The sequence below is a fragment of the Poeciliopsis prolifica genome, unplaced genomic scaffold, assembly GCF_027474105.1.
Source record: "Poeciliopsis prolifica strain line A6 unplaced genomic scaffold, Auburn_PproV2 SCAFFOLD002, whole genome shotgun sequence".
Lineage (NCBI taxonomy): Eukaryota > Metazoa > Chordata > Actinopteri > Cyprinodontiformes > Poeciliidae > Poeciliopsis > Poeciliopsis prolifica.
The window spans coordinates 17,977,182-18,002,485 of NW_026562377.1; the positions used below are offsets into that span (position 1 = coordinate 17,977,182).

Sequence of the window (25,304 nt, forward strand, 5' to 3'; positions counted from 1 at the left end):
TCTAAATCTTTATTAATTAATTTTCATCACAGAAAAGACCTTAAGGAAGCGAAACATTGCAAAGGTTTCTTGGTTTAATTTTGGTATGCATTTCTCTCTGAATTGTACAAAGTTCGACAGACTTAGGTAAAAAAATAAATAAATAAATTTACAGAAATATTTGTTCACTTGTTAACTTCATTCCAGCTTGTATCGCTTATGCAAATTTTTGAAGTCATCGAGGTTTGTTTCACCCTTTGCATGTGTTGTGCACAAACCTGTCTGCACCAGATACATGAATTGTTAGTTGATGTTCTCACTGTTGTCGCTGTCTTGTCCCGTGTTCACAGTGTATTCTGGGATCTGTACTGCGCCGCCCCGGACCGGAGGGAGACATGCGAACATTCCAGCGAGGCCAAGGCTTTCCATGACTATGTGAGTGAACTCCACCAATACTGCTCCAGCATGGCACACACACCGCCACACACACACACACACAGCCACACACACACACACACACCCATGCACGCATACAGATCCAACATTTTCATGCACGCACATGCAGAGTGTGATCGTAATTGTTGTCATAATGCTGCTGCGGCTCCCTGTTATCTGACAGTGTTTATGCGATGCAGCTTTAACGCTGGATGGGACAGACTGCGAGGCAGACGGCTAAAATATTCTGCTTTTAAAAATGTATGACCCAAGAACACCAGCTTCATATTTTATGGAAAAACCCTTGGAGTCCCATCCTTGAAAATCTGCTACTTCACATATCCTGCCACAATCAGATATGATTCGCTCCCCTTTTGTTACATCGGCTTAACTTTGTCCTTTTGGCTGTTCTGACCTCTTTGGTCCTAGCCACTCTCTGCTTCCTGGGGTGAGAGGTCAGGATAATGCCTGGCTGCTTATTGGTGCACTCATGGTTTCAGGAAAGTGGAAATGCACAAAGCAGCAGGCTGATCACAGAATGGCACCAACACCCTCCGTCACAGTCACACACGATGCAGGAGACGCTGCCAGGCGGCGCTTGTTATGGCTACCGGGGTCGGACTTGGCGATTGGAAAGGTCAGGGTCGGTGGCCCCTCCTGACCCTCTCATCTTTTGAAAAGTTGCACACATTTTTCTTGAAATGACTATTTTGATGTACGTCTTTTGTCAATCTGTCAGAACCGTGATGAACGTTTGCAGCGTGTTACCTGCTACATGTTTGATAAAGGATTACATAGGTGTGTGGATGCTGACTGAATGAGCTGCTGCTTCAGCTGTAAGATTACCATCCTGTGAGGGCAGGAGTTAAACCTGAAATGGATTAAAGGTGCTATTCTTACCGCACGCTCTTCATTCAGGCTGTTTTAGCTTGTAGCCATTCACCCATTCAGCTGAACTCTCTTGTGAGGTTTGACAGAAAAAAGTGCGAGCGCTTGTCGGCTGAACAGATTACATTTGCTGCGCATGAACTATTCATATCTATGTGGGCACTAGTTGAGTGTATGTGTTTGCCTCCGTGCTTGTCTGCGCGTGTACATGTGTTGGACCACCATAAGATTAATTACATGGTTAATTAAACCTAGTTGTTAATTAAATCTGACAACTGTGTCTAATTAATCTAAATGCCATATAATTTCCTACACCTTTCTCCAGAGGTAGGCCAGCTGGATTCCTGTGTGTCAGCTCTTTAATGGCTGCAGTTTGACAGCGCTGGTCAATATATGGCTTAATGTGTAGGTCTGAGTTCTGCTGTTGTTCAGGGCCTTTGAATGTGCTGAAGTCCTTCACTGCGTAAAATTAGCCAGCAGAGAAAGACATATGAAACATGGACAAATGTGTCAAATTAAAGTTTAGCCGGGTTCCCTCACATCTGAGCTGATTTGTATCCTTTAAATGGAGAGTTTGTTTCCTCAGAAAGCTTATCTGAACTCTGCTGTGAACCGAACGAGCAAGCTCCGGCTGAAAATGCTTGGTTCAATTACAAAAGGAACGCTGATGTGGTTTGCTCAGAGTCAGAAAACAAAAAGAATTTTGAGTGAACCAGGGAGGAAATGACACATAAAAAGTGATCTTAAAGCATTTAAATCCTCGCAGTACCTGGCTCTGCTTCTGAGGAAGCCCAGCTGGACAGCGTACTTTTTTGTTTTCTGCTGCCTTTTTTTTCTTCTTCTTCTTTGCTGCATTTGTCTTTTATACACAGAGCCACACCACCTCTCTCGATGCTCATACTGAGCAGCTTTTTACAATAGCGCCCCACATTCCCAGCTGTTGTGACTGCTTGATGCAAAAGTGCTGTGTGAATGCACCTAAAATCAAATAATGGTGGGTTGGACTGAACAGAAATGGTGACTAAGCGGTCCGATTGTATTGGTTTTTATTTAAAGACTTGAAGCGTGGCTTGACTTTCAGCCTGGTTTCAAGTTCAGGATGTCAGACTTATCATATGTTCAACATGGAGGGCTAATTTAGTCTGTCAAAACTGTTAAACCTCTGTTTATGTGCTGGTGCAGTTGTTAACACTTTTGCTTCGCAGTAGGAAAGTCCAGGGTTTCTATCCTTGCTGAGAGGTTTCTATGTGGAGTTTGCACGTTTGTTTGGGTTTTCTCTGGGTTGCGCTGCTTCCTCCCACAACTCAAAACCAACCATTTTAGTTTAACTGACTTGCATCTGACTCTGTGTAGCGTTCCAAAACCCTCACCCACTGACCACTAACAGACTGAAACAAGCTGAAACCTTGCAAGGATTAAATGGGTTTTGTGAAGAAATAGACATCATAATTTCATTTACTGAGAAAAACATGTGATCAGAAAGAGTTAAGCCGTTTTTCCTTTGGTTTTCAGCTGATTCTTGATGTTGAACTTAATCTGAAGTAAGATCCCAGAGGGTGTGGCAGAGTTCCCGCTGATGACTAAAAAGAGAAGGTGAAGGTGTGAGCGAGCTTTCGTGCTTTTCGTAAGTGTGTGTCTGTGCGACAGAAAGAGACGGAGAGCGTGTCAGGGTCGCGGTGTGTGAATCCTCGGGGTAATGAGGGGTCTGTCGGTCTCTGATTAACTTCAGCTCCCTGGTCCCCGCAGACAGACGGCCTGAGCGAGTCTCCATCATGGCCCCTTGCTGATAACGGATACCTCGTTCCCCTGAGTCTGCCCGGATTACAGAGTGAAAAACAACACGGCTCCCAGGAGCTGCACATGCTTCGCTCTGCGTGCCGCTTGACAAGGATGGCAAAAGGAGAATGTGAAGGATAGACCAGGACTCATCTTTTAGATGAGTCCTGACTTCAGTGGGATATTATCTGCCTGAGATGACAATAAGAACAATATAAGCAAAGTACTGTAAATTGAAATTTCGATCCACAGTTTCCCTAAACACAATTTGGTTGCCAGGAAACATAAAGTGAGTGCAACAGTCTTGGTTAGAGATCTGGATTCTCAGTTTGGCTTGATTTGTAGCCACATCTCACGTCCTTCACCGACAGCAGTGGTGGAGACTTGATGCCAGACTCTTGAGTTTGGGGAGAGATGCTGAAAAATAACGTGCTAATCCCCAGATCTGGGAGACCGGTTGACAACTAATCCAGGGGAGTGCAGAGGAATTGGATCTCTGGACGCAGTCCCAGAACTAGAGCCCTTTGCCTGTCTAGGTAGCTGGTGGGCTTCACCTTTAAATCGGGAATTTTCTGTTTATCACTTTACAGGTTGCATGTAAACACTCCCACTTCCAGCAAGGCTTATATGCATAACACACACCCACACTCTTATGCAAATGAATACACACACTCAAACTGAGTGAGGTAGAGTATGATAAAGAGCCTGAAGTCTTGTAAAGTAATCTTTTCCTTTCTTAATTGTTGGATTTGTATTTCAGCCTTCCTCTTCACATTGCCTTTTAATCATGTTTATTTCCTAAAAGAGATTGGCACATCTTGCAGTCCTCTTTCTCTTTGGGAATTTGGACGATCCTCAAAAGAGTGCTTTGTTGGGTAAATGGATTTGATTATAAGAGCATGTCTTTTGTAATGCAATATGAGTGATTAAAGCATGCGAGCTTTGTGATGAAGAAGGCAAACATGTTTACGGACGGACAGGAACTCACGCCTGCGCACGCACACCCCTGGCGCGTTTGCGTTAAAAGAAGGAGCCTCTTGTTTTGGACTCGGCTGAGGCGCGCGCGCACGCTCTCGCGGTCTGAGACAAACCAAGGCTTTCAGGAAACGTTACGCTCGGCCTCGCTGCAGACTTTTTGCTTCGCCCCAGCTGGAGGTCGCGACCCCAAACATCTGCTGCTCTCGCAAGGCTGGGTTCACCGCCTGCGGAGAGTCACAGATTTAGTGCCACAAATGCGTCACTCACGTCACAGCACTTCACTGACTCCGGCGAGCTTCTGGTCGACTGATGAAGATGATGATAGCTGGCAGAAAAGTCAGGAGGAAATCAAAAAAACATTTTGTGTCGAGAGAAGAGTTGTTTGTTTCACTTGATTTTTTTCTTTTCCATGTTTTTATTCTGACAATCGAGCTTAAGGGAAAAAATAGACGACAATTTACTTGAAGAGATTTACTGATAGTGTTTTTCCAGTTATGGAAAACAGCCTTCATAGTTATTGAAAGGTGAAAATCTGATTATTTTTTTCTTAAGTAAACTGCTTAGTGTGTTTCTTAATGGTTCTATATTGGTTTTAAGTGGGTCACTGGTTTATTGACCACATCAAAACTTGAGTTTCAGATTTGATTTGTTTCCTGAAAGAAATATCTTGAAATGCACTGAAGCTGCTGAGGTGTCTCTACTTCAGAGTTTTCTGGCATTCTTGTTTAATTGTAGATTATCAGTAATTTAGGGGTTTGTTTTGCTTTTTATTTTATTTTAACAGGGAATGCCAACTCTGGCTTGGAAATGCAAACTCGCCGGCGGTCAGAAGGCTTGTATCCAGGTCAATGGTTAATTATGACACTGCTTATATGCTTTCGCTGACATGATAAATGTAAACAACTGAATTCAGACTTACTTTCTGAGAACTGAAACTTAAAAATAAACTTTGTGTCATTCCAGCAGCTAAACTGAGTGTAAATAAAAAATAAAAATAAAAACCAATGAAGTGATTCTGAATCCAGAATTAAAAGAAAATCTTGTTTATATGTAAATACGTTTTCCCCTTCCCCTTAGCAGATTTCAACAAAACTCTCAAAACAAAATTGCATCAAAAAACAGCAGTGTTGTGTTTGCAGACATATAAAAGTAATAGTTTTCAGTTTTAGTGGGATTGCCAGTATGGAAAAAATAGGGTTTTTAGTATTTGAGCTGCTCAAAAGGTGGATTTCATCATTCAGTCTCTTGCTGAATGGTTGGTCCTGGATTAACTTGCTAACCTTATCAAGAGGACATGAGTAATGGATCTGAGAGTAACACCTGTTGCTGTTCAGTCAGTCTTTTTCTATAAGTTTATCTATTAAAATCGAAATTAAGTCAAATATAAATTTTGAGAATAAAACTAAAACTTAGCGTGAATGAATTCTGTTTTTTTTTTCACAGTTAAAATAACTTTTTAAGTTACCATTTGAACAAATGGCATTGGATCATGTAGATTTTATAAATATTTCTTTGATTACTGCCATACTCTGAAAGTGTGAAATTATCATAGTGTGAAAATCTGAAACTGAAATGTATCTGTCTTCATGGCTGTATGAGGATTCTTTTTTTTTTTTTTATTACAAATTATCCTCTTCAAGTACTTTAACCATTTCCACTTTCAGTTTTACATTGGAAGCAATGAAGGTTTTTAATTTTAGAAAAACACTGTAAACATCAGAAAACCTTAAATCTCACAACACGACAGAAATACAAGTCAAGCTTCTTAACTAGAGTGTTTGACAAGTCGTCCATCTAGTCGGTGACACTTGTCCTGTTAGCGTTTCAGCTCCTGATCGATTAGTCCACATGAATAGATAAGAGGGAAGGAGAGCGTTAAGTCGAGCTGCTCGGCTCGGAGTGGCAGCCTGCGGATGGATGGAGATGCTCTGCTGACTGTTGCTGGGGGACTCTTTGAGAGGGTTAAACATTTGCTCGGCTCAACCACAGTAACAGGTGGCAGGAGGGGAGGAGCCGCGCTCTGTAAACAACCGCTGATGGCCGAGCCTTTGTCTGGACGCCGAGTGCGGCGTTCTGTGTGTTTTCCATCACTGCCGCTTGCTGTGTTGCTGCACCAGGTGCTCACTTTCAGCCGGTCTCCTTTTCTTTTCTTTTTTTTTTCCTTTATCAGTCTTTGCTCTTCTTTCAAAGGCACAATTTTACTCGTCCTACACCATCTTCCCCGCTTCAGTTTCTCTCAGGTCTTTCTCTCCATCCCTCCTCCAGACCTCTCCTGCTGCTCTTTCTCTCTTTTCTCCTCTGCTCCACGTTCCCTTTCTTGGAGGAGATTGATTGGCTAATCTGGCTGGATGCCAGCGGTGCCCGCTTCCTCGCTCGAGGGAAGGAGTGAAGCGGCATGACGACATGCAGGAATAATAATAACACCCATACTGCAGGAGGAGCGGGTATAGACAGAGGATGCAACCTGGACTCGGCTTGTTTTGATATCTTCTTCATACAGATTCTCCTGGTTATTTTCAGATTAGACCATAACATTGTGTGCTATTTTGTCCGTCCTCCGACCATCCCCAGCGCCGCCTCTCCTCCTCCTTCATTCACTCCCTGTTTTGTCTTTTAATATCAAACAGCACGTGGAGTGCAGGCAGCAGGCTGAGCGAGAGGATGCTGCCTTTGTGCGGCGTTGTTTACCGTTGTTACAGCCTAAATGAAAAAGGCCAGTCGGCTCCTGTGTCTGTGTGTATACCTTCCTCTATCTGAGGGAGGCAACAAAGCCTGAAAATGCTGCCCTCAAGCTGTGTCTGTGTGTGGAGGTCTAGAAGTGACAGAAGCACGAGATCAAATATTGTTTATGGTTGCCTCCCTCGCAGGTTCATTCTGTGCAGGCTTGCACTGAGCTGTGGTTTAGCATTTGATCTCAACTATGTAAGGACAAGCTGCTGGATCTCTGTTTGACAGAAACAGACATGGAGACGGACACATGAAGACAGATAAATGACACACAGTGATACAGCGGAGATGCACACACACACAAAAAAAGATTTGGAGGTGTAACAACGCTCAAGTGTCCGAAGACACCAGGATCTCCTTTTGAAGTCTGCGTTTTTCCTACTTCATCTGACTTTTGGTGTTAGCCTCCTGCATGCTGCCCTCCTAGTCAGACCAGCGTAAATGTCATCAACCCGGATATTGTGGAGGCCGAGCCTATTTAATTTCCCTAACCCAGTTATCCGTTAATGCCTATGAACACTTTGAATGACTTTTTTCCACCTGTGCTTTCTGTGCCTTCTCATTTGACCACCATTTCTACTTCAGTTTTCTAATTTCAGGATTTAAAGTGAGCTTCAATGATTAAAAAAAAGGTTTACATTTATTACATCTTTGTCAACTGTGATCATACAACTCTAACCTGCACAAATGCCAAAAAAGTGACTCCACTTTTAAGGCTTTTTTCGGCTTTTATCCTTCAACTTTTACCCTCAAATTACGGAGAATTGCACAGTTTCACCGAGTAAATCTCTTTTCAGTGAATCAACTTTTTTCCACGTCTTTTCTCCAAGCTGAGGGGAAAAAAAAGGGCTTGCAGCTCTCTATTACTGCCATTCCTCATTAGATCTAAAGTTGTGATGATAGTTAGAGGGATTGTCAGTCAAATCCAAGGAAGCAGAAACTATCTTTAAACATACACTCCTGTAGGTTAAAACCCACAGACAGATCAGAGGCCACTTCCTTCTTTTACATCAGGTTCCTAAATTAAGACAGCTCAGCCGGGAGCTCATATATAGCTGTATGAACATATATATATATATATATATATATATATATATATATATATATATATATATATATATATATATATATATATATATATATATATATATATATATATATATATATATATATATATATATATATATATATATACATATGTTTCATATATATATATATATATATATATATATATATATATATATATATATATATATATATATATATATATATATATATATATATATATATATATATATATATATATATATATAATCACAAGAGGGACCTAAGTTGACAACTGGAATTGAGCTATCATTTGGATGAAGCTATCATTTAAAGAGACTATATGACCATAAACAAATGTGTAACAGGAAGAGCAGAAGTGCTTTCAATGAAAGCACTTCTCACTAATCAAAATGGCCAGGTGCAAATTTTAAGCATCTTTAGCTGATGTAAGAAGTTTTATTCATCTTGTGCTTCCACCAAAAGCACATTGAGCATGGTAGGAGGTTTCCACAGCTGTAAATTAGCTATGTCAAAAAAAAGTCTAAAACAAGTTCCACTCCTGACTAAATTAACTCTTCCAACTCAGTGAAGCTGCGTAAATTAAGAAACCAGAGTAATAAAAGCATTCCTTGAGTTAAATAACTCTTCGGCACCCCGTCCTTTTCCTTTTCTTGGTCCACTTTTACTTTGCTCCTGCCCCTCTGTCAAACTCTGCTTGGCCTTCCTCCTCAGGCTCGGTCTGTCTTTGTAACAGTGGGCAGGCTTGTTGTTGGCAGACGCTGCTGCCTGGCACTGTGTGTCCCTGGCACTCAGCATGTGTCTGTGTGTGAGAGCGTCTTCTGTCTGCCACTGCTCTGCCAGTCCACCAGTCTCAAGTACCAGCTGGGCACCCAAACTCACGACCAAAATAAACTGGCTACCCTGAGCTTTTCAGTTCAAGTGCTGTGTAGGAGTGCATCTTCCAGCATCGGTGCATATGTACATGTTTCAGTGTGTGTGCGTGGGTGTGCGTGTGCAGAAAGCTAGTTGGACCCTTTCCTTTAGTGTCATTGAACCAATTTGTGACACAAGCACAGACTTTCCTCAGATGAACCAAGATGCTCTTGCTCCGTAAACTTTGCATTACAGTGAGGCCCTCCCTGCTTGGATTAAACTAAAACAATTACAAAGCCTTATTTGCTATTTAAATTCTGCTAAATGCAGACTTAATCCTCCGATTTTCTAAAGGCAGCTATGCTGAGAGGCAGAATAAATGTGTGAAAGAGATCCAGTTGAAGCCTCTGTTGGGGTTTCTGTTGCTAAAATAACACTTATAAGTTTCAGAGGAGGGAAGGGGGGAATTATTTGGCTGTTGGATTATATTTGGAGGACAGTTTCTGTTAAAAGCTCGCCTTTTTTTGTTTTGCTTCTTTTTTTGTTTTTTGCAATGAAGAGATTAAGGCAGCAAATCAACAGGGAAGATTGTGGAATTTTTATTTTTTTTTCACCATTTGTGCAGAAAAAGATCCCACCTCTAGAAACATTTACATTAATGTCATTTCCATATGTGCGCTTTTACATATTCACACATGTGTGCTTTAAGGTGCATGGGCCACCGTGAGCGTGTTTTACTGCCGCCCTGGGCATATTTACAGACAGCGACTTTAATGCAGCGTAATGATTATTTTTATTCCAGGTACTTTGGCAGCGCGCTCGCTATGAAAGAAATGACTCCCCATTGGTGCACTGATTACCTCTGCGACAGCCGCCACACCTGGCTCCTTTAGTTCTCCAAACTACTTACGATTATAACCTCAGCCCCCCCGCTTTCATCACCACGCCTGTTCCTTATTCTTAGTACTCTTAGCATCCATCTGTGGGCTTCACCTTCGTCTTTGCCTCCTACTCATCACACTCTCAAGCAGTGCACTTTTTCTTTTTTTGTGCATATGCACACATACATTTATAGCTGAACATGTAACTCTAAATTAAATATTTACTATGTGAACTAAATATTTAGTTAAAGTAACCAGCTTAGCTCCAAAGTAAATTGGGCTTCCAACTGGAAGATGTAGAAGGGACAACACCTCCAAATTGCGCATATTCCCATAGAAGTAAGAAATGTTTATGGCTGTTAAAATAAGTCCTTACATTATATTTTAGAATAAGGAAGGAACAATGAAAGACAGAAATAAAAGAAGGGAGGAAAATCAATTTATGGAGGTTACAATATGATTTTACAGTCGTCTCAGCATAAAAATAACAACAAAAACAACTTAAGAGCCTTGGTCTGATTAGCAGTGTCCAGCATATCCAAAATGTTAAGTATTGGTATTAAGAAAATTAATGATAAAAGAGCTCAAACTCTTTTATCATGCATTGTACATTGTCCAACTTATCGTTACAGTTTAAGTTTGATTTCCCCTCCAATCTGAACCACTGAAACGAGGCAGGATGGATCGAAGCCTTCATGTTGTTTACAACAAATTCTGGCCCTATCATCTGAATGTTGCTGCTAAAACGGAGACTTGTCAGTTCAGGCAGTTTTTCTAATTTGTTACTGTTCAGTTTCAGTCAGTTCAGATTGCCTCCCTCTCCTGTTCTAAGACCGGCACCTGGTGTGGTTTTCTGCCGCCGTCCATCTGCTCACGGTTCAATGTGTTCAGCATTCAGTGATGGTATCCTGCTTACTGTGGTTGTGATGGGTGGTTAGTTGAGCTTCTGACGCTTTTCCATCATCCTCTGACGTCAGCGAGGCATTTCCACTCACGCAGCTCCTGCTCTATGAATGTTTTCTCTTGGACGATTCTCTGCAAACAAGTCAATGTTGGAGCTAAGATCTCAAAAGGCTTTCTCAGAGGGACGAGTTCCTGACTTTTTCCGATTCTGAGAAGATTTGTTGAGACTTGAAAACACGGGTTTGTTTATTAGCTTTATTCAAACTAAATCATGAATTATTTCAAAACAGACTAGATGTTTATTTTCATTGCTACATGGTAAACTTCAGGCTGCCGCCTCATTGCAGGAACTGCACTGTTTTGTTTACAGCATATTGGTTAAGATGAATGAGGCTTCCCTAAATATCAGTGTATCATTGACTTGTAGGAATGGAACGACATTACAATCCTGTACGTAACCGCAGGGAAGGAACAGAGAAAAGAAAGTTAGGCAACAGAATAAAGCAGTAAAGGTCAGTTTCTAATTACTTTTTGTCTCTTCTGTGCTCAGATTACAATGGCACGTCAACACCTTTTTGTTTCCCATTTTCCTGTCTATGATTACAAGATCAAGTCATCCTCCTTTATTTAAGACTCTTGATCTCCCTCTTTTGTCTTGTTCTAGCTTCAAGACTTTTTTCTTTCTTGAACTTTCTCTCCTGTTCACTTGCAGAAGAACTGGAGCTGCTAGCATTGAGCTGCTGCTATTTTGAGCTTTCTGTACTTGACTGAATTTGGGCTTTTAGATTTACTGTGACATATATTTAATGCTATTCTGTCATTGTTCCTCAATTTTAAAGTCTTCCTTATTGCTCGATATTTATTGAGTAAATAAATAATTGAGTTTTGGAGGCTCATTTCAGTCCATCCTTACAGTACATGAGCTTATGTTCCACTCATGACTGAAAATACATAAAACAAGAAACCTAAATATCTCAGCAATCCTTCTTAGCCTTGACACATCTTTATCAGTGAGTTACTTGTAGAAATAACAATGGCAGCTTCCCTGACACTTTATGCATCACTTTAATAAATGGTTCGTAAAGCCCTCTTTAGGTCTTGTCTTGTCAAACTCATTATGGCTCAACACTGCGGAGATAAATTCCTGTTTAAAGATAATAATAGCAGATCTCTTAGTGTTTTGGAACCTGGTCCATTTTTTTAAAGCAACAAAGCTGATGGCCAGCCAAAACATTTTAAGCTGAGTACATAAGTCATGCAGCCTTAAATGGCCATCTCGGATTGTTCCCACAGTTTTAAAGCTGTTTGTGAAAAGCTGCTGATGGCCCAGACAGCAGGCAGATGTGGATGAGCTGGGTTTCATGGTAAAAGTTATATAACAATGGAAATGGGTTGTCGTTTTTGCCTGTTTGATGTGCACATACTAATTTTACAGCTCAAAGACAGTGAAACGCCTCAAAGAACCCATATGGCAACCTTACAACAAAGAAACTTCAATGCATTTTATTGTTATTTTATGTGATGGATCGACCACAGTAGGTAAAACTTATCAGCATTTCCTTTTGTGGATACTAGCTTTGCAAATCTGCCGACAGAAACAGAAAGCTCAATCTCACTCAGATTGAATGAATAGAATTTGTGAACATTATATATATTTTTTTGTTGTTTGTTTCTTTTACCTCTTGTTTTAAATTATATTTAAGTTTGGATGCTGACCGGACCACCTTAGCACGTACATATGGTCCAAACTATTCCATTGTACCACTGGTCACAGGTTTAGAGTTTCCTGCTGGAATGTGAACCTTTGTTTTGATCCCAAGTCTTTGAAAGCCTCTAACAGGTTTTGTTCCTGTATTACTTTCAAGCATTGTGTGGATATTTCGTTTTCGCATGCTTTTCACTTTTACCCATTCTGATTGGCTTCTTGGTCTTTGGTAAAGAAAAGTATCCAGCATGAAGATTGTGTGTTCAATTTTGTATTTGATCAGAGTGAACTGCCTTTCTTCCAAGAGTTTTTCCTGTTTCCTTTTTCCACAAAGGTTAGATTTCTTTCAGTGCATCATTAATAAGTGTCCTGTAGTTGACAGATTCTCTAACCTGAACTGTGGATCTCTGCAGCTCCTCCAGAATTGCCACTGACCTCCTGGCCGGTTCTCATAATTAATTGTCTCGTTACACATCCTGTCAGTTTTGGAGTATTCTTATAATTTTTGGATGGAGGAATTGAGCAGAGCTCAAACGCTTGGAATAATATTAAGTAATCTCAACTCTTCTTTAAACTTCTGCACATACTGTCCCTGAGCTGTGTCACATGCTTCTTGGTCTTTATTACACTATTACAGGTTGTTCACTAATGTTGAAAATCTCTGACGTCCTCACTGAAGAGCAAGATTTACACTGAGATTAAATTAGACTCAGGCAGACTATTCACTTAGACGGTCCATCTCACTGGATTTAATTTAGGGGTATTAGAGTAAAAGGAGAAGAATACAACCACACCAAGGAACTTTGGGTCCAGATTTCCCACAGCTAAAACTGTTTGGAGATAATGATTTGCTCCTTAGGAAATTGATGAGTGTATCTTTGTGTGGATTTGATGCGTCCTGCAGAATGAGCCGTGCAGCCGCAGTGAGACAGCCTCGAGGTCAGCACATGGGCGTGCAGGCTGCCCTGCTGCCGTTTGGGGTTAATAACTCTGAGAGGACTGAAAAAAAAAATCACAAAAATCCACCTCGTGTACTTAGCAACAACTGCACTGTGTGAACTTCCAACCTCCACTCGTCTGTCTGGACTAAGCCCTCAGATCAGTTATTTATGTCTGTTATGATTAAGTTCAGTGGATAAATAGAGCAGCGCATCTGCCTTTTTGCTGACTGGATGTTTGAAGTTGCTTTAGCTTTGTTTTGTCTGTCCACGGCTGCACGGTGTGTGTGCAAAATCCGATTTTTAAGAAAGTCAGGCGGTTTGTTAACACGCTACATGTGCCGGTCCCTTCATGCGTCCCGTCCTACTGAGCCTGATCACATCTTCAGTGTGAAAATTGACATTTGGAATAGAGATGGACTACAGCGGACTGTTCTGCACTCTGTTGCCTCCTGAAAAGGTCAGCTTGCTCTGAAGGATCGTGTGCTTCCAGCCGTCGCTCAGCGAGTTACAGAGAAACAGGAGGCTTCGGCTGCTTGCTTCGTGTTTTTCTTGTTACGCCGCTTTGTGTTGTTTTGGCTCATCACCCGGGGTGTCCGTTTCCCTGTGAGAAAGTCAGCCGCTGAACCCAACTGAGCCGCTCTCCTCTTTGCCGAACGGTTCTGCTGGATGCTGTAATCTCCTCAGTGCATGGCCAGATTACTGTCTGCTCCATATTGTCTGGTGGCGGGCCTCAGGATCGACGGGGGAGGGAGGCGCCGCTCTGATCTGCTGCTACATGAGAAAGATTACCTTTTTATTAATGTATCCATCTGGACATGAGCTGTGTTTGGTTGTTTGCCGCCTCCATTTTCAGAAGAAACTGTAAAAATCTTATAAGATTTAACTCTGGGTAGATCCAAGCTAAGATAAGGCACATGTGTTATATCCTAAGAGCGGTCAATCAGAGGACAGAGTCACACAGTGGGGTACTGCGGTAATGCTCATGTTTCAGTGTGGAATTATTTTTTCTAATTCGATAAATTGTTGTGTAATTTTGTCGGAAGTTATTTTTGAGAATGGGATGATTTCCAATAAAGAAATTTCACTATTCATTGGGGCCCGGCACCCCCACACACACGCGCACACACACACACACACACACACACACACACACACACACACACACACACACACACACACACACACACTCCCACCCACCCTTCCATGAGTCTTCCTCTCCGTCTCCTTCTGTCTCCTGTGCTCTCCATGCAGAAATGATTTCCATTCCTGCTGAATTAATGAGGTTCTGCTGAACTGAAAAAAGGCAAGGGAAATGTGTACTCACACACATGCACACACGCAAGCAAAGGCACATAAAGAGGGAAACGCTCTCTCGCTCACACACACACACACACACACGCAGCCTGCATGTAGACAGGCTTGTTTCAGTCTGCATTCACACTCACTGAAGCTTGGCCACTTTTTCTCTGTTTCAAAGCATGAACATTGTGTTGTTTTGTTTTAATGTAACTTTGTAGTAATGAGGATTGGAAGAAACTGGACCGAAATCTGAACTGAGTCTATCACATCGTCACACAGCTGCATGTCTGCATTATGTATGACTTGTAGAGATACGCAGCTATAGGTACTTAACGCTGAAGCATTTCCTTTGTACACATCTGATAATGTGATGTGTGGCAGAGATTTTTTGTGACATGTTGAAAAAATCTACAGAGATGCAAATCAAAAGTGCTGCAGCTACTGAATTTACCCCAGTTTGACCCAAAAGTGACAGCATTTGCCTGGTGATGTCATTTTATCTGATGCTATCCTATGCAAACCCTCTGTGTGTCATGATAAAGACTCACTCACTGCGGCATGCTGAATGCTTGGAGTGGCTCCGCCGGTAAGGTTGGTGGATTTCCGATTTCCTGATCAAATCAATCACTCGGGGCACTAATGGACTCATTGATGCAACCTCAATGTCAGGCCCAGACAATTTATTGATTTAATATCTTTTTCTATGTATATTTTTTGTTTTGTTTTCCTTTACATTATTATTTCTCAATATGATGATGTCCTGTTTTCTATTGACTTAACTTAGTGTCATCAATATCAGGGAGTGAGCTTCCTTTCATAAACTATGGCTACAACTAAATTCTGAGTTGACTCAACCTGGATGGATCGACTATTTGAAGTGTTGTTAAAACTTTTCTGGTTGCATTTCAGTAAAGACAAAATATTTAAGTTGATATTAATTAAATGGCAGTGGAGCTTTACTAACCGTATAGTTTTAATATATTTTTGCTCAGAATACCTACACTAGCCAGTTTTAAAGTAGTACATTTAGGTGAGAAATGGCCCAGAGTTACCCTAAAGCCACATTTTACTAAATGTTTGGTCCTTTGTTTGTTTTATTCTGTATTTCCATAGAGGACCACATGCAGAGTGAAAGGAGTGTATATTTTTTACGACAAATTATTTGATTTGCGTTTTTATCCCCGCAAATATTTGTTTGAGTAACACCCATCTTGTTTCTGCGCTGTTTTAAGCTAAAGTCAGAGTTTGCGAATGGTCTTTACGATTCCAATCTCTGACCTGTATTGATAAATGGAGCTCCAAACAGTGTTTATAGCTTCAGTACAAGTGTATAGAACCAGTGCTAAGCAAGTAATTGACCAAACTGGAACCTGTTTGGTGGAAAAGTCCCTTCTAAAGCTCAAATAAATCCACATGTGGCTTTTCAGAGTTGCACAACCATAAAGGCATACTCACTGACATAAATCAGCCACCAGGGCTGGCCCCAGCCGCCATGGAAACACTCCAATGTGTGTATTAAACATTACAGCACTTTGGGATTGTTGATGTTCTCTACTTTATGCTCTTGAATACACAGGACCCCATTCAGAGGCTGGGTGTCTCCCTCTCATGAATCAATCTCCACTCGGTGATTCTCATTTTCATTGACTGAAAAGCTCTGTGTAAAGAGCCCAACAAACGCTCGGCTCTGAAAACCGACGACGGCCGGCTCGAATCGTCCTTGTTCATTATGAACACAGACAGTTGCAATAGGCACATGAAGGAGGCTGCAGTCAAAGGCATGTAATTGCGGTGCGTGCAGCTGTTATTCGCCAGCCTGCGCGCTTCTCCGAGGCTCCGTCAAGAATCATCTGAACAAAGACGAGCAGAAAGCGCCGGGAGAGTTTTGGTCAGATTCCTTCGCTTTGAGCCGATCTTTGCTTTATTGTAGAGTCTTCAGGTGTGCTGCAGACACATAAACTATACTGGGATATTTTACGTCCGGTAATAGTGCTTTTTCCATCTTTTTTTTTACTTTTCTATTTCATTAAATGCACATGATCATACACATTCATCTCAGAACTCTGCACGCGGAAATGCTTCTCTCCTCGCTCGCTGCTATCTTGGTGTCTTTCTTCCCCATTCATCATCACACAAGCTAAAAAAAAAAAAAAACGTTCCTATGTTTTCCTTTTTTGTGTTCCCTTTCCTTTATTTGGTCATTTCTTCGTCGCCTTCTTTCTGTTCTGATCCTAGGCAACCAGTCAGCAGTCAATAATCTGTTAAATAGCATTGATCTCCACCATTTAGTTTCCTGGCCGGCTACTTAGGTTGTAAAGCTGATCAATGACTTTGAATGGGAACCACCAAGATAGACGATTGACTGCTGGGACGCGCTCTGCAATCATATCATTTGTCTTCATTTGCTGTTCAATTATTTGTGGTAATGGCTGCTGTCAAAAAACGGCCGCATGCTGGTCCCACAATGGCACGCCGAGTCTGAGAGTGCCAGCATGCCACGCTCACCTTCCTCCTTTTGTCTCACCCACGCTGGAGAGACAAGGCGGAAAAGACATTATATAATAAACAGCGTGAGGTTGAGCCGTATCACATGTCAGAAGCATTGGATCAGGTTCCTGTGTGTGTGTGTGTTAGAGGAGAGAGCACACACACTGACCTCATAGAGTGTGACCTATGAGTGCATACAGATGGTGCCCATGGATGGATGTGTATATGAAGTCTGACCCAGACTGGATTTCCTCTTCCCCAGAGCCCCTTCCTGAATTCATCAATCACCTCTTGTAGGACGCAGCAGTGTGTGCCCGATGCATGTGGTGTGTGTGTACTGAAGCCTGGGTGGGGGGTGTCTTTTTCCACTTTTTAGAAGTTTTATCAAGCGTCTTATAGATTTAAATACAAAAGCAACAAATTATGGTGAAAAGAAAAAGAAAAAAAAACCCAACCCTACTCAAGTTTTCCAAATAAAAACTTGAGTTGCTTCTTTTGTAGTGAGAGAAAGTTTTCGCTCTCTGTCACTCTTTTCCACTTTTTGTAAGTTTTATGAAGCATCTTATAGTTTTAGACTTAAAGGCTGAAACTCCGACTAGCGGATACAACGCTGGACGCTCACCAACAGCTAGTTGTTGTAGCTTAGTGGGAGGAGTGAAGCGCTGCAGTGTTGGAGATCTGATTTCACATCTCCTGTGTGGGATAAACCGATTTTTTCATGCTGATGTCTGTGTATCACAATTGGACAACTTCCCATCAGACTGATTTGCGCTAAGCGGAGGAACAATTGTTTTGCTAAACAATCATCCTGAAACTGCTTTTGGTGCTTTAATATTGTCCACTAGCTTTTTTTTTCCTTTAATTAATTTTAGTCACAGAATCCTATTTAGCAGGCATTATAAGATGTATTGTTTTCGGTATTTGTTATTTGTGCGCACCATATCAGTGGTTAGGATATAAACAAAGATTTGTTGGAAGAATGTGAATGATAGCACTAAGTATGTTGAGCGCATGCAAATCAGAGACTCATTGCATATTACCAGACCTCCACAGAGAGAGATCTCGTTGCACTGCTACATAAATAAATGAATGATAAATTGCATAAATAAAGAAATAAACATAATTAATTATCAAATTATCTGCTGTTTTAACAACTTGCAGATGTTCCCCCTCCACCCTCCTTACTCTTTGAGTTGAGGTTTTATTCGAACATTAAAGAAGCCCCCCTGCTGATTTCCGTCTGCTTTCTACTTTGGGGGTTTTATGATGCTCCTTCAGAGGAGGAATCCCACTCTCGTTCACATCCATCCACTCTGGCTCATCTGGCACCACTTCCCTCCAACCCTCCACCTTGCTACTGTAACTCTTTCCTAAAGTCTTTCTCCTTTCTTCTCCCTCCTCTACCTCCCTTGGCTTTATTAGGGGTAGGGGTGTCCCCCCCAGCCCCCTCTACTTGTTTGATGTAGCCTGCTCATATATCACAGCCTTCTTTTTTTCTTGCAGGATATCCTCCCTCTTCCTGTCTGTCCTGCCCCCCCCCCCCCCCGCCCCTCCCCCCCTTTCTGGAGTGATTAACTGGGGGGTCAGTTTGGGGGTGGGGGGGAACCTGTTAACTCTATTTCGTTTCTACACTTTAACACCCAGTGGACCATCTCCCCCTCATACACACACAGAAAACATGCAGTCTGCAGGCTTTGACTTTTCCAGCAATAAAATTAGACCTCAGTTTTGGTATTTGTCGTTTTATTTATTTATCTTTTTTTACAACTTAGTTGGTTTTGCTGATTGAATTTTGAATGAAAAAGCCAGACATAATGAAACTGGTTAAAAGCACGCTGAGGACGTTGCGAGAAATAAGAATCGCAGCTCGGTGTGTTTGTACTGATTATTTTAATTTCAGCTGGCTAAAGTGATCCAATGGTTGCTCTACTTTACACTTTTGTCTTGGAATTTAGCAAATTTACATGAAATTAAGTCTCAACTGGCACCAGGCAACTCTCTGATTATTGAAACTGTCATATGCACAAATTGACTTGATTATCTTATTTGCATAAAGGTCGTAATTGTAGCTAAACTCGATTAAAAGGATGAGATGCTCATCAGTGAGGCGAATAACTCTTTCTGTCATTGCTTTAATTTTGCACTTGGCCCCCTGTAGCCAGAGCTGATGGTAAGAGATTATTATTGCTTTCATCTGAGAGCAGTCATCCTTTCAAAGTTTACTTTTGTGAAAAGTTTCTTTGTTGGAGGTATTTCATTACACAGGTTTTTCTTTTCATGCAAGACGTGTGTCAGGGACACATTACCTTTGATAACTGACCTGTATTACGTTTTTGACCGGTATTTTTTTACAAACAATTTAGTTTTACTTAAATACACTTAAAGCAGCCTTGCTCATATGAAAAGGCAATTATCTCGTCAAAAATTTAAACATTATTTATTTGTCCTAAACTAAAAGAAGAAATAAAAGCAGATTCAGGATGATTATGGATGGAGGAAAGAAACACATCTCAACAACCTTTGTAATGCTTAAAGTTCTTTAGTTGTGTTATTACCAATGATAGCTTTATATCAGTGTATTTCTTTTAAATAAATAATCAGGTTTGTGTTAGTTCATCCTTATCAAGACCCAATTCGGCTAATACAGACTAAAACTTGATTTCTTCATGCTCCCAGTTAAAGTTTCCACCATGAAACTTTAAATGTTTTTCTCTTCAGTGGGAGAAAAACATTTTTTCTGTGTGAATTAATACCCAGAGTTAATGATTCAGTCCAGGAAAGACCCGCAACTAACACAGAAACACTGAGCTGGGAGGTAAAATAAAGAGAGTGAACCTCGTTGAAATCCAGCAGGAGCTCTGGTTTAGGTGTTTGGAGGGAAGACAAAATTAACTAGTAGTGGGAAGAAATGTTGGTACCTTCATATATGGAGAACTTAAACTCCCCAACTGTATAAACCAGCAGTCAGTACTGAATTTTGCAGAAGTCATGATTGATTATCCATCAAATTACAAAGCCTTTCAATGAAACCAGTTGGCAGGAGGATGTTTGATGTTATTCTAACTTTGCGATAATCGCGCCCGCTGATGTTTGAGCTGTGACAGTCTAATCTATCCCATCATCGCTCGCCGTCGGTCCGTCTCCAAACCTAACATTCTCACCTCTAAATGGTCGACTATTGGGGAAGTCAGGGAGCGGCAGATTCAGGTCAAAACAAGGTAAATGATTCAAAACTGATGAGCCACGAGGGAAGTAAAACTTTAGCTTGGAAATTCGCACAGACTAAATTTCATCATTGCAACAATATGAGGGCGTGCTTTGGCATTGCTTCCTGTTTATTCGCTGCAAATGTCGCCCCGCTGTCCTTCATAGCTCCCTCTTGTAACGCAGTTTATTTGACTCTCATTCGTCCTTATTATCTGTTCCTTTATGCGATTCATTATTTCTGTCACCTCTTTTTATGCTCCTTCAATGCAGATTCCTCTCTCCACATTTTTCTGTTTCCCTCCTTTTCTTTCTTCTTGTTTTTCCTCTTTAGCTACTTCTCCCAGTCCTGCCCACCCCAATCATTCTCTCCTTTTTTTTTCCCTCTTACTTTTCTTTGTCTCCATTTTTCTGCCCTTTTTATTCCTCCACCCGGCCCTCCGCTCCTCCTCTGCATCTCTGCATCCCTCCATCCCTCGCGCTCTTCAGCTCAGGACAAGGAGGTGAAAGCCAAGCGGATTACAGTGGCAGTTTAATCTGGCTGACCCACCAAGGGATTGCTCTCTACTTTGCAGGGAGGTTGCAGGGCTGGAGGGCAACTGGGCTGGGTTTGTGGGTGTACCGAGAGGAAGGGGCCACAGGCGGGGGAACAGAACGGCATTGGGTGGGTGAGAGAGTGGTAGCAAAAGAGGAAAGGTGGAGCAGAGGAGAAAAGAAGAACTGAATGTGAAAAATTTGACTCATTTGTTTGCTGCTGTACAGAAATGCTCTCCAGGACAACACTGTCTGCATGCACACATGCACATGAATGCACGAGCGTGCGTGTGTAGATGTGTTGTGTGTGTGTGTGTGTGGGTGTGTGTGTGTGTTTGTGTGGTGCTGCAGAGGTGGGGGAAGGGCCCTGGTTGTTATTAAGAGATAGAATATTAATGCTACTTTGCTTCTAATTTCTTTCCATCTGTCGTCAAGTTGTCCTCTGCGTGCTTGCGTGTGTGCGAGTGTGTGTGCCAGCTAAAAGATGCTCTTCAGATATTAGCAGACAATTAGTCTGTTCTGTGTTTCAAAGACAAAATACAAAAACGTCCTTGGTGTTTCTCTTTTTTTTTCTTCTAAAAGCATCAAAATCTTATTTTACTCCATCGTGTCAAAGTCATTCAGACACACAGCTTTGATTTGCGTTTGGAGCTCAGGCTGAGGTCTCTGCAAATTTATCAGTTTTCTGGATTCTGTCGTTATTAGCTGTGGGTCATTTTCTTGTGTGCGTGTGCATGTGCTTTAGAAGCTATTTCTAATCTCTTTAAACTTGAACATGAAGCACTGGGATAAACAATATGGGTGCACATTAGGCATCTGGTTGTGGTTTAGGTTTTTGGCTTGTGTGTTTTGTTTGTCTGGGTACGGAAGTTTTGGGTCATCAGTGGTCTTGAAATCTTTGTCTTAAGAAATAAAACAAGCAAGTTATTTGAAATATATTAATCTGATAGCACTATTATATATATTTTTATAGACATCTGCCCCCGTTAATTTGATAGATCGGGTTATGTTTAGTTAGCACAAGTTAGTTTGTCTAAAGAACATATAAAATAAATCCCCTCCTTTTAGTGACTTTAAACATTGAGATTATTTTCCTGTTTATCTTAAATCTGTTCAGCAGCCTCCATATCAGTTTTAAATGTTCTTCAATAAAAACTCTTCAACAAGTGCCAGAGACGTATTCAATAGCCCAGTGGGGAGAGTTGCACTTTAATCCATGTTTATAAAATCACTACATTCCTCTCATATTTGAAGTAACTAAGTATTAAAAGAAACATTTGCAAAAAATCTGCTCTTTGTTGGATTTAGAACATGATTTTAGAGCCACCGTTTTTGGTTCACCTTTCTTTTCTTTTTTTTTTTTTTTTACATGTTAGAAATATCACACAGCTGATAAGCAGTGTTTAAGATATAAGCTGTTGGCATGTCCACGTCTTGGAGTCTTAGAAAAACTGAAAGATTAGAGCCGTTGACAACAATGTGTGTTTGCATAGAAAAAATAAAAATTCACCATTCATAATGTCGTCTGATATCCAATCCTTGCCATTAAAATTTTCATTTGTCAAAACAGAGTTTAACCAGTTCAGATTTTATTTTTATTTTTTCCCAAAGTTTAAGTTGTTTTGGATATATACAGCATTTTCATAATGACTGAAGGTAACGTAGTTACTTGATTGTGCTATAAAATAGCACTATGTGCCTGAAAAAAACATAATACCCCATGTTTAGCTTAAATATGAAGCTTGCATAAAGTAGCATAAAGTTAGTGACGTATCCACACTTTGCCCCTCAGCATCGGCGTGACCCCCGTTTGTGACTTGATGTGGCTGTTGTTCCCAATCAGGTCCACTTTGTTATAAGACCCCTCACAGCAGACTTTAAAATATAGTAGCAAAGAAACGTCACATCTGTTCTTCTATAATATCCAGTTTCAGTATCATGCTGGAAATCACTGACATTATAGATATTTGTAGAAACAAAACACACAGAAGCTGCATTTTGTACACCTATGGCCTGAAAGCAATAATCTGGATGAGTGAGCGAATACGTTTGGAAGCAGGTCTCATGTTCTGATTAAATATCTATAATGAACGATATCATTCGACTTTTGACTCAGGAACATGCAACACAACAGCTTGAGAGTGTGTTTAAATTTAACATCTTCATTGTGTCTTCAAGACTTAAGGTCATTAAAGAAAATCCATGTCATATTTATTGTGCTAAAACCCAACAAAGATATATACATATGGAAGTCTATCAAGCTAAAACCAGGTTTCAGTATCTTTTCCAGTAAGATTATAACATTTAACTTGAATATTTCAACACGGTGGCCTGGAGCTGAAGATGTGTTCCTGCTCCATCTCACCTGAGTCAATGACTTAAATAATTTGTTTAACCTTGTAGAACGTGATTGCAATTCAGCCATTTGATTTAGGTGTGTTTGACCACCTAAATCACCTAAACCTAAATCTGCATCTAAACAGTCTCAGGTCTCCTGCCCTGAAGGCCTGGAGTTCAAGTCCCCTGCTGTAGAGGTTTGTTTTCTCTTCTAAATGTGAAAGGGCTTTAAAACACTCACCGATCCAGTCAATGCATCCACTGCAACAAGCCATATGTTTCCTAACAGCTCCACTAATGCACTCCAGGCAGCTATTTTCAATTAATTTATGATGTTTGGACAGCTTGGAGCAAAAAGTTTACTCTTTACTCCAACTGGAGCTAATTTTGTTGCCACACCTCACCGACCGAGAGATGGAGAGAGACGGAGAGAGACGGAGAGAGACACAGAGACACAGAGAGATGTAATGTTCCAGTCAAGGGTATCTGCTTTGATCAAGCAGGATGCTAGTTAAGCAGTTGTTGGAACACAAAGTGTTCACAGTTCAGACATTAAGTGTCTTAACCTGCACGTCAAGTGGCAGCAGACAAAACGCGCCAGCCTTGGCATATGGAAGCGGCTCTGACGACTCGGTGCCGTTTTAATGTCTTAAATGGCTTCTTGTACAGTGCTGCACGCAGCACGGGGGTCTGAGGCAAGCTGCGTCTGCAGCTCTGTGCGCCTCGACAATGCCTTTCATGTCCCTCATATCAGCCTGCCTTTCATCAGTCCGCCCCCCGCTGGGCTGTTTCAGAGGAGGGGTCCAGTCGGCGAGCCGGATTAGCTTCCGACTGGTGCTTGTCCAGATTCTGATTCTAAAGGGGACTTAAACCGAGCCTGCCTCAGAAAAAAATAAATAAATAAATAAATAAATGAGAGGAAAGAGCAGGAGGGAACGAGGGGAAGAAAGGGGCTTCTGGGTCGGAGGGGGTGGAGAGAAAGGGGTGACGCTTCCTCTTCAGTTGTTTACCTTGCAATTAATGTGCTGGATTGTTTTGTGAAAGAGAAGAGAAAGTCAAGTGTGTGGATGCTCTCCCACCGCTGATCATGATCAGGAATTTGTGGGATTTATTACATGTCGGCGACGGCTCAGAGAGCTGGTCAACGCCTTGAATGTTGACATAGGCGTTTACTGAGTTTATGTTGCAAAGGTCACGATTAGGAATGGGTGAGATCCCAAAATGACGTTGTGCTATCTGATGAAAAGCTGAAATAATGACACCGACTTTATTACAGGAACACGCTGTTTACATGGAGCATCTTACTGTTGTCACATATGAATAACGGTTATTTTTTTCTATGTGCTTGTACTCATGCTACGGTTATAACATCTTTGTTTTTTTGCTATACGGTGTTTTGCAAAAGTCGTTGCTAGGTGCAAGGTAAACAGCGATATATCCTTGATGATCTTTGGAAATACAGAATTTAACCTTCCAGTTCAGGAGACTGCAAAATCCTCAATTTTTTTACACATAGAATAAACAAAGAGCGACAATACAAAACAAACGTTCTCTGAAAAACAAACACGACTGAATAGTTACAATATCCTTGGCCAAACAATGCGAGTAATTTTCATAAACCGCTTGGATATTCTGCCATTGAAAGCTCACCTATCAATTGACGCTTTGTTGAATAATTCCTTTTTTTTCTTACTTCCTATGCGTGAGCTTTTGACTCCTTGTTGCATGTTTCCAAACATCTGGTTGTTCTCTGCGGGCTCAGGGTTACCTCGCTCCTTTGCTGTGCCACTTCAAACTCCTTCAGTCTTTACCTATATCCATTTAATCATCATTTAGACTAAGCAGTCTCTTGATTTCTGAACTTTTTTTGTCTTCTTCACAAATCTGACCTTGAGAGAAGAGTGACTAGATTGAGCTTCACTTCTAAACAACAACAGAAAATTCATGAAGAAATCTCCTGTGTGGTTTGCCACACATCCAAGATGACGCTCTGGCTTCATGGGACAAAGACTGATTATTTCAGCTTACATCCTGAACACACCATCCCCATCTTGGAACACGGTGGTGGCATCATCATGCTCTGGAGATGCTTTACTACAGCAGGAAACTGGAATGTAAATAGTTTTTTTTTTAGTAAATCTTTGTCAAAAAATACACAAAAACCCTGATATACAGCTAAACTCGTTTCAATCTAGATAGAAATTTCTATGCTCTCCCCGTTTAGACATAGCAGCTCATCTACTCGTTCACTTCTAGTTTTATATTCTCAGTTGTTCTCTTTTTTTCTGCTGGCTGCTCGCTCTCTGGAAA

General features: G+C 41.1%; 1 protein-coding gene across 2 annotated transcripts in view; it reads left to right on the forward strand.

Moving 5' to 3' along the window:
* Positions 1–25,304, forward strand: part of ssbp4 (single stranded DNA binding protein 4) — a 101,496-nt gene that overhangs the window by 30,463 nt on the left and 45,729 nt on the right. For both annotated transcript variants that reach the window (XM_055048376.1, XM_055048369.1), the window contains exon 4: positions 330–414. In XM_055048376.1, coding sequence (XP_054904351.1) covers positions 330–414 — 85 coding nt within the window. The remainder of the gene's footprint in view (positions 1–329; positions 415–25,304) is intronic.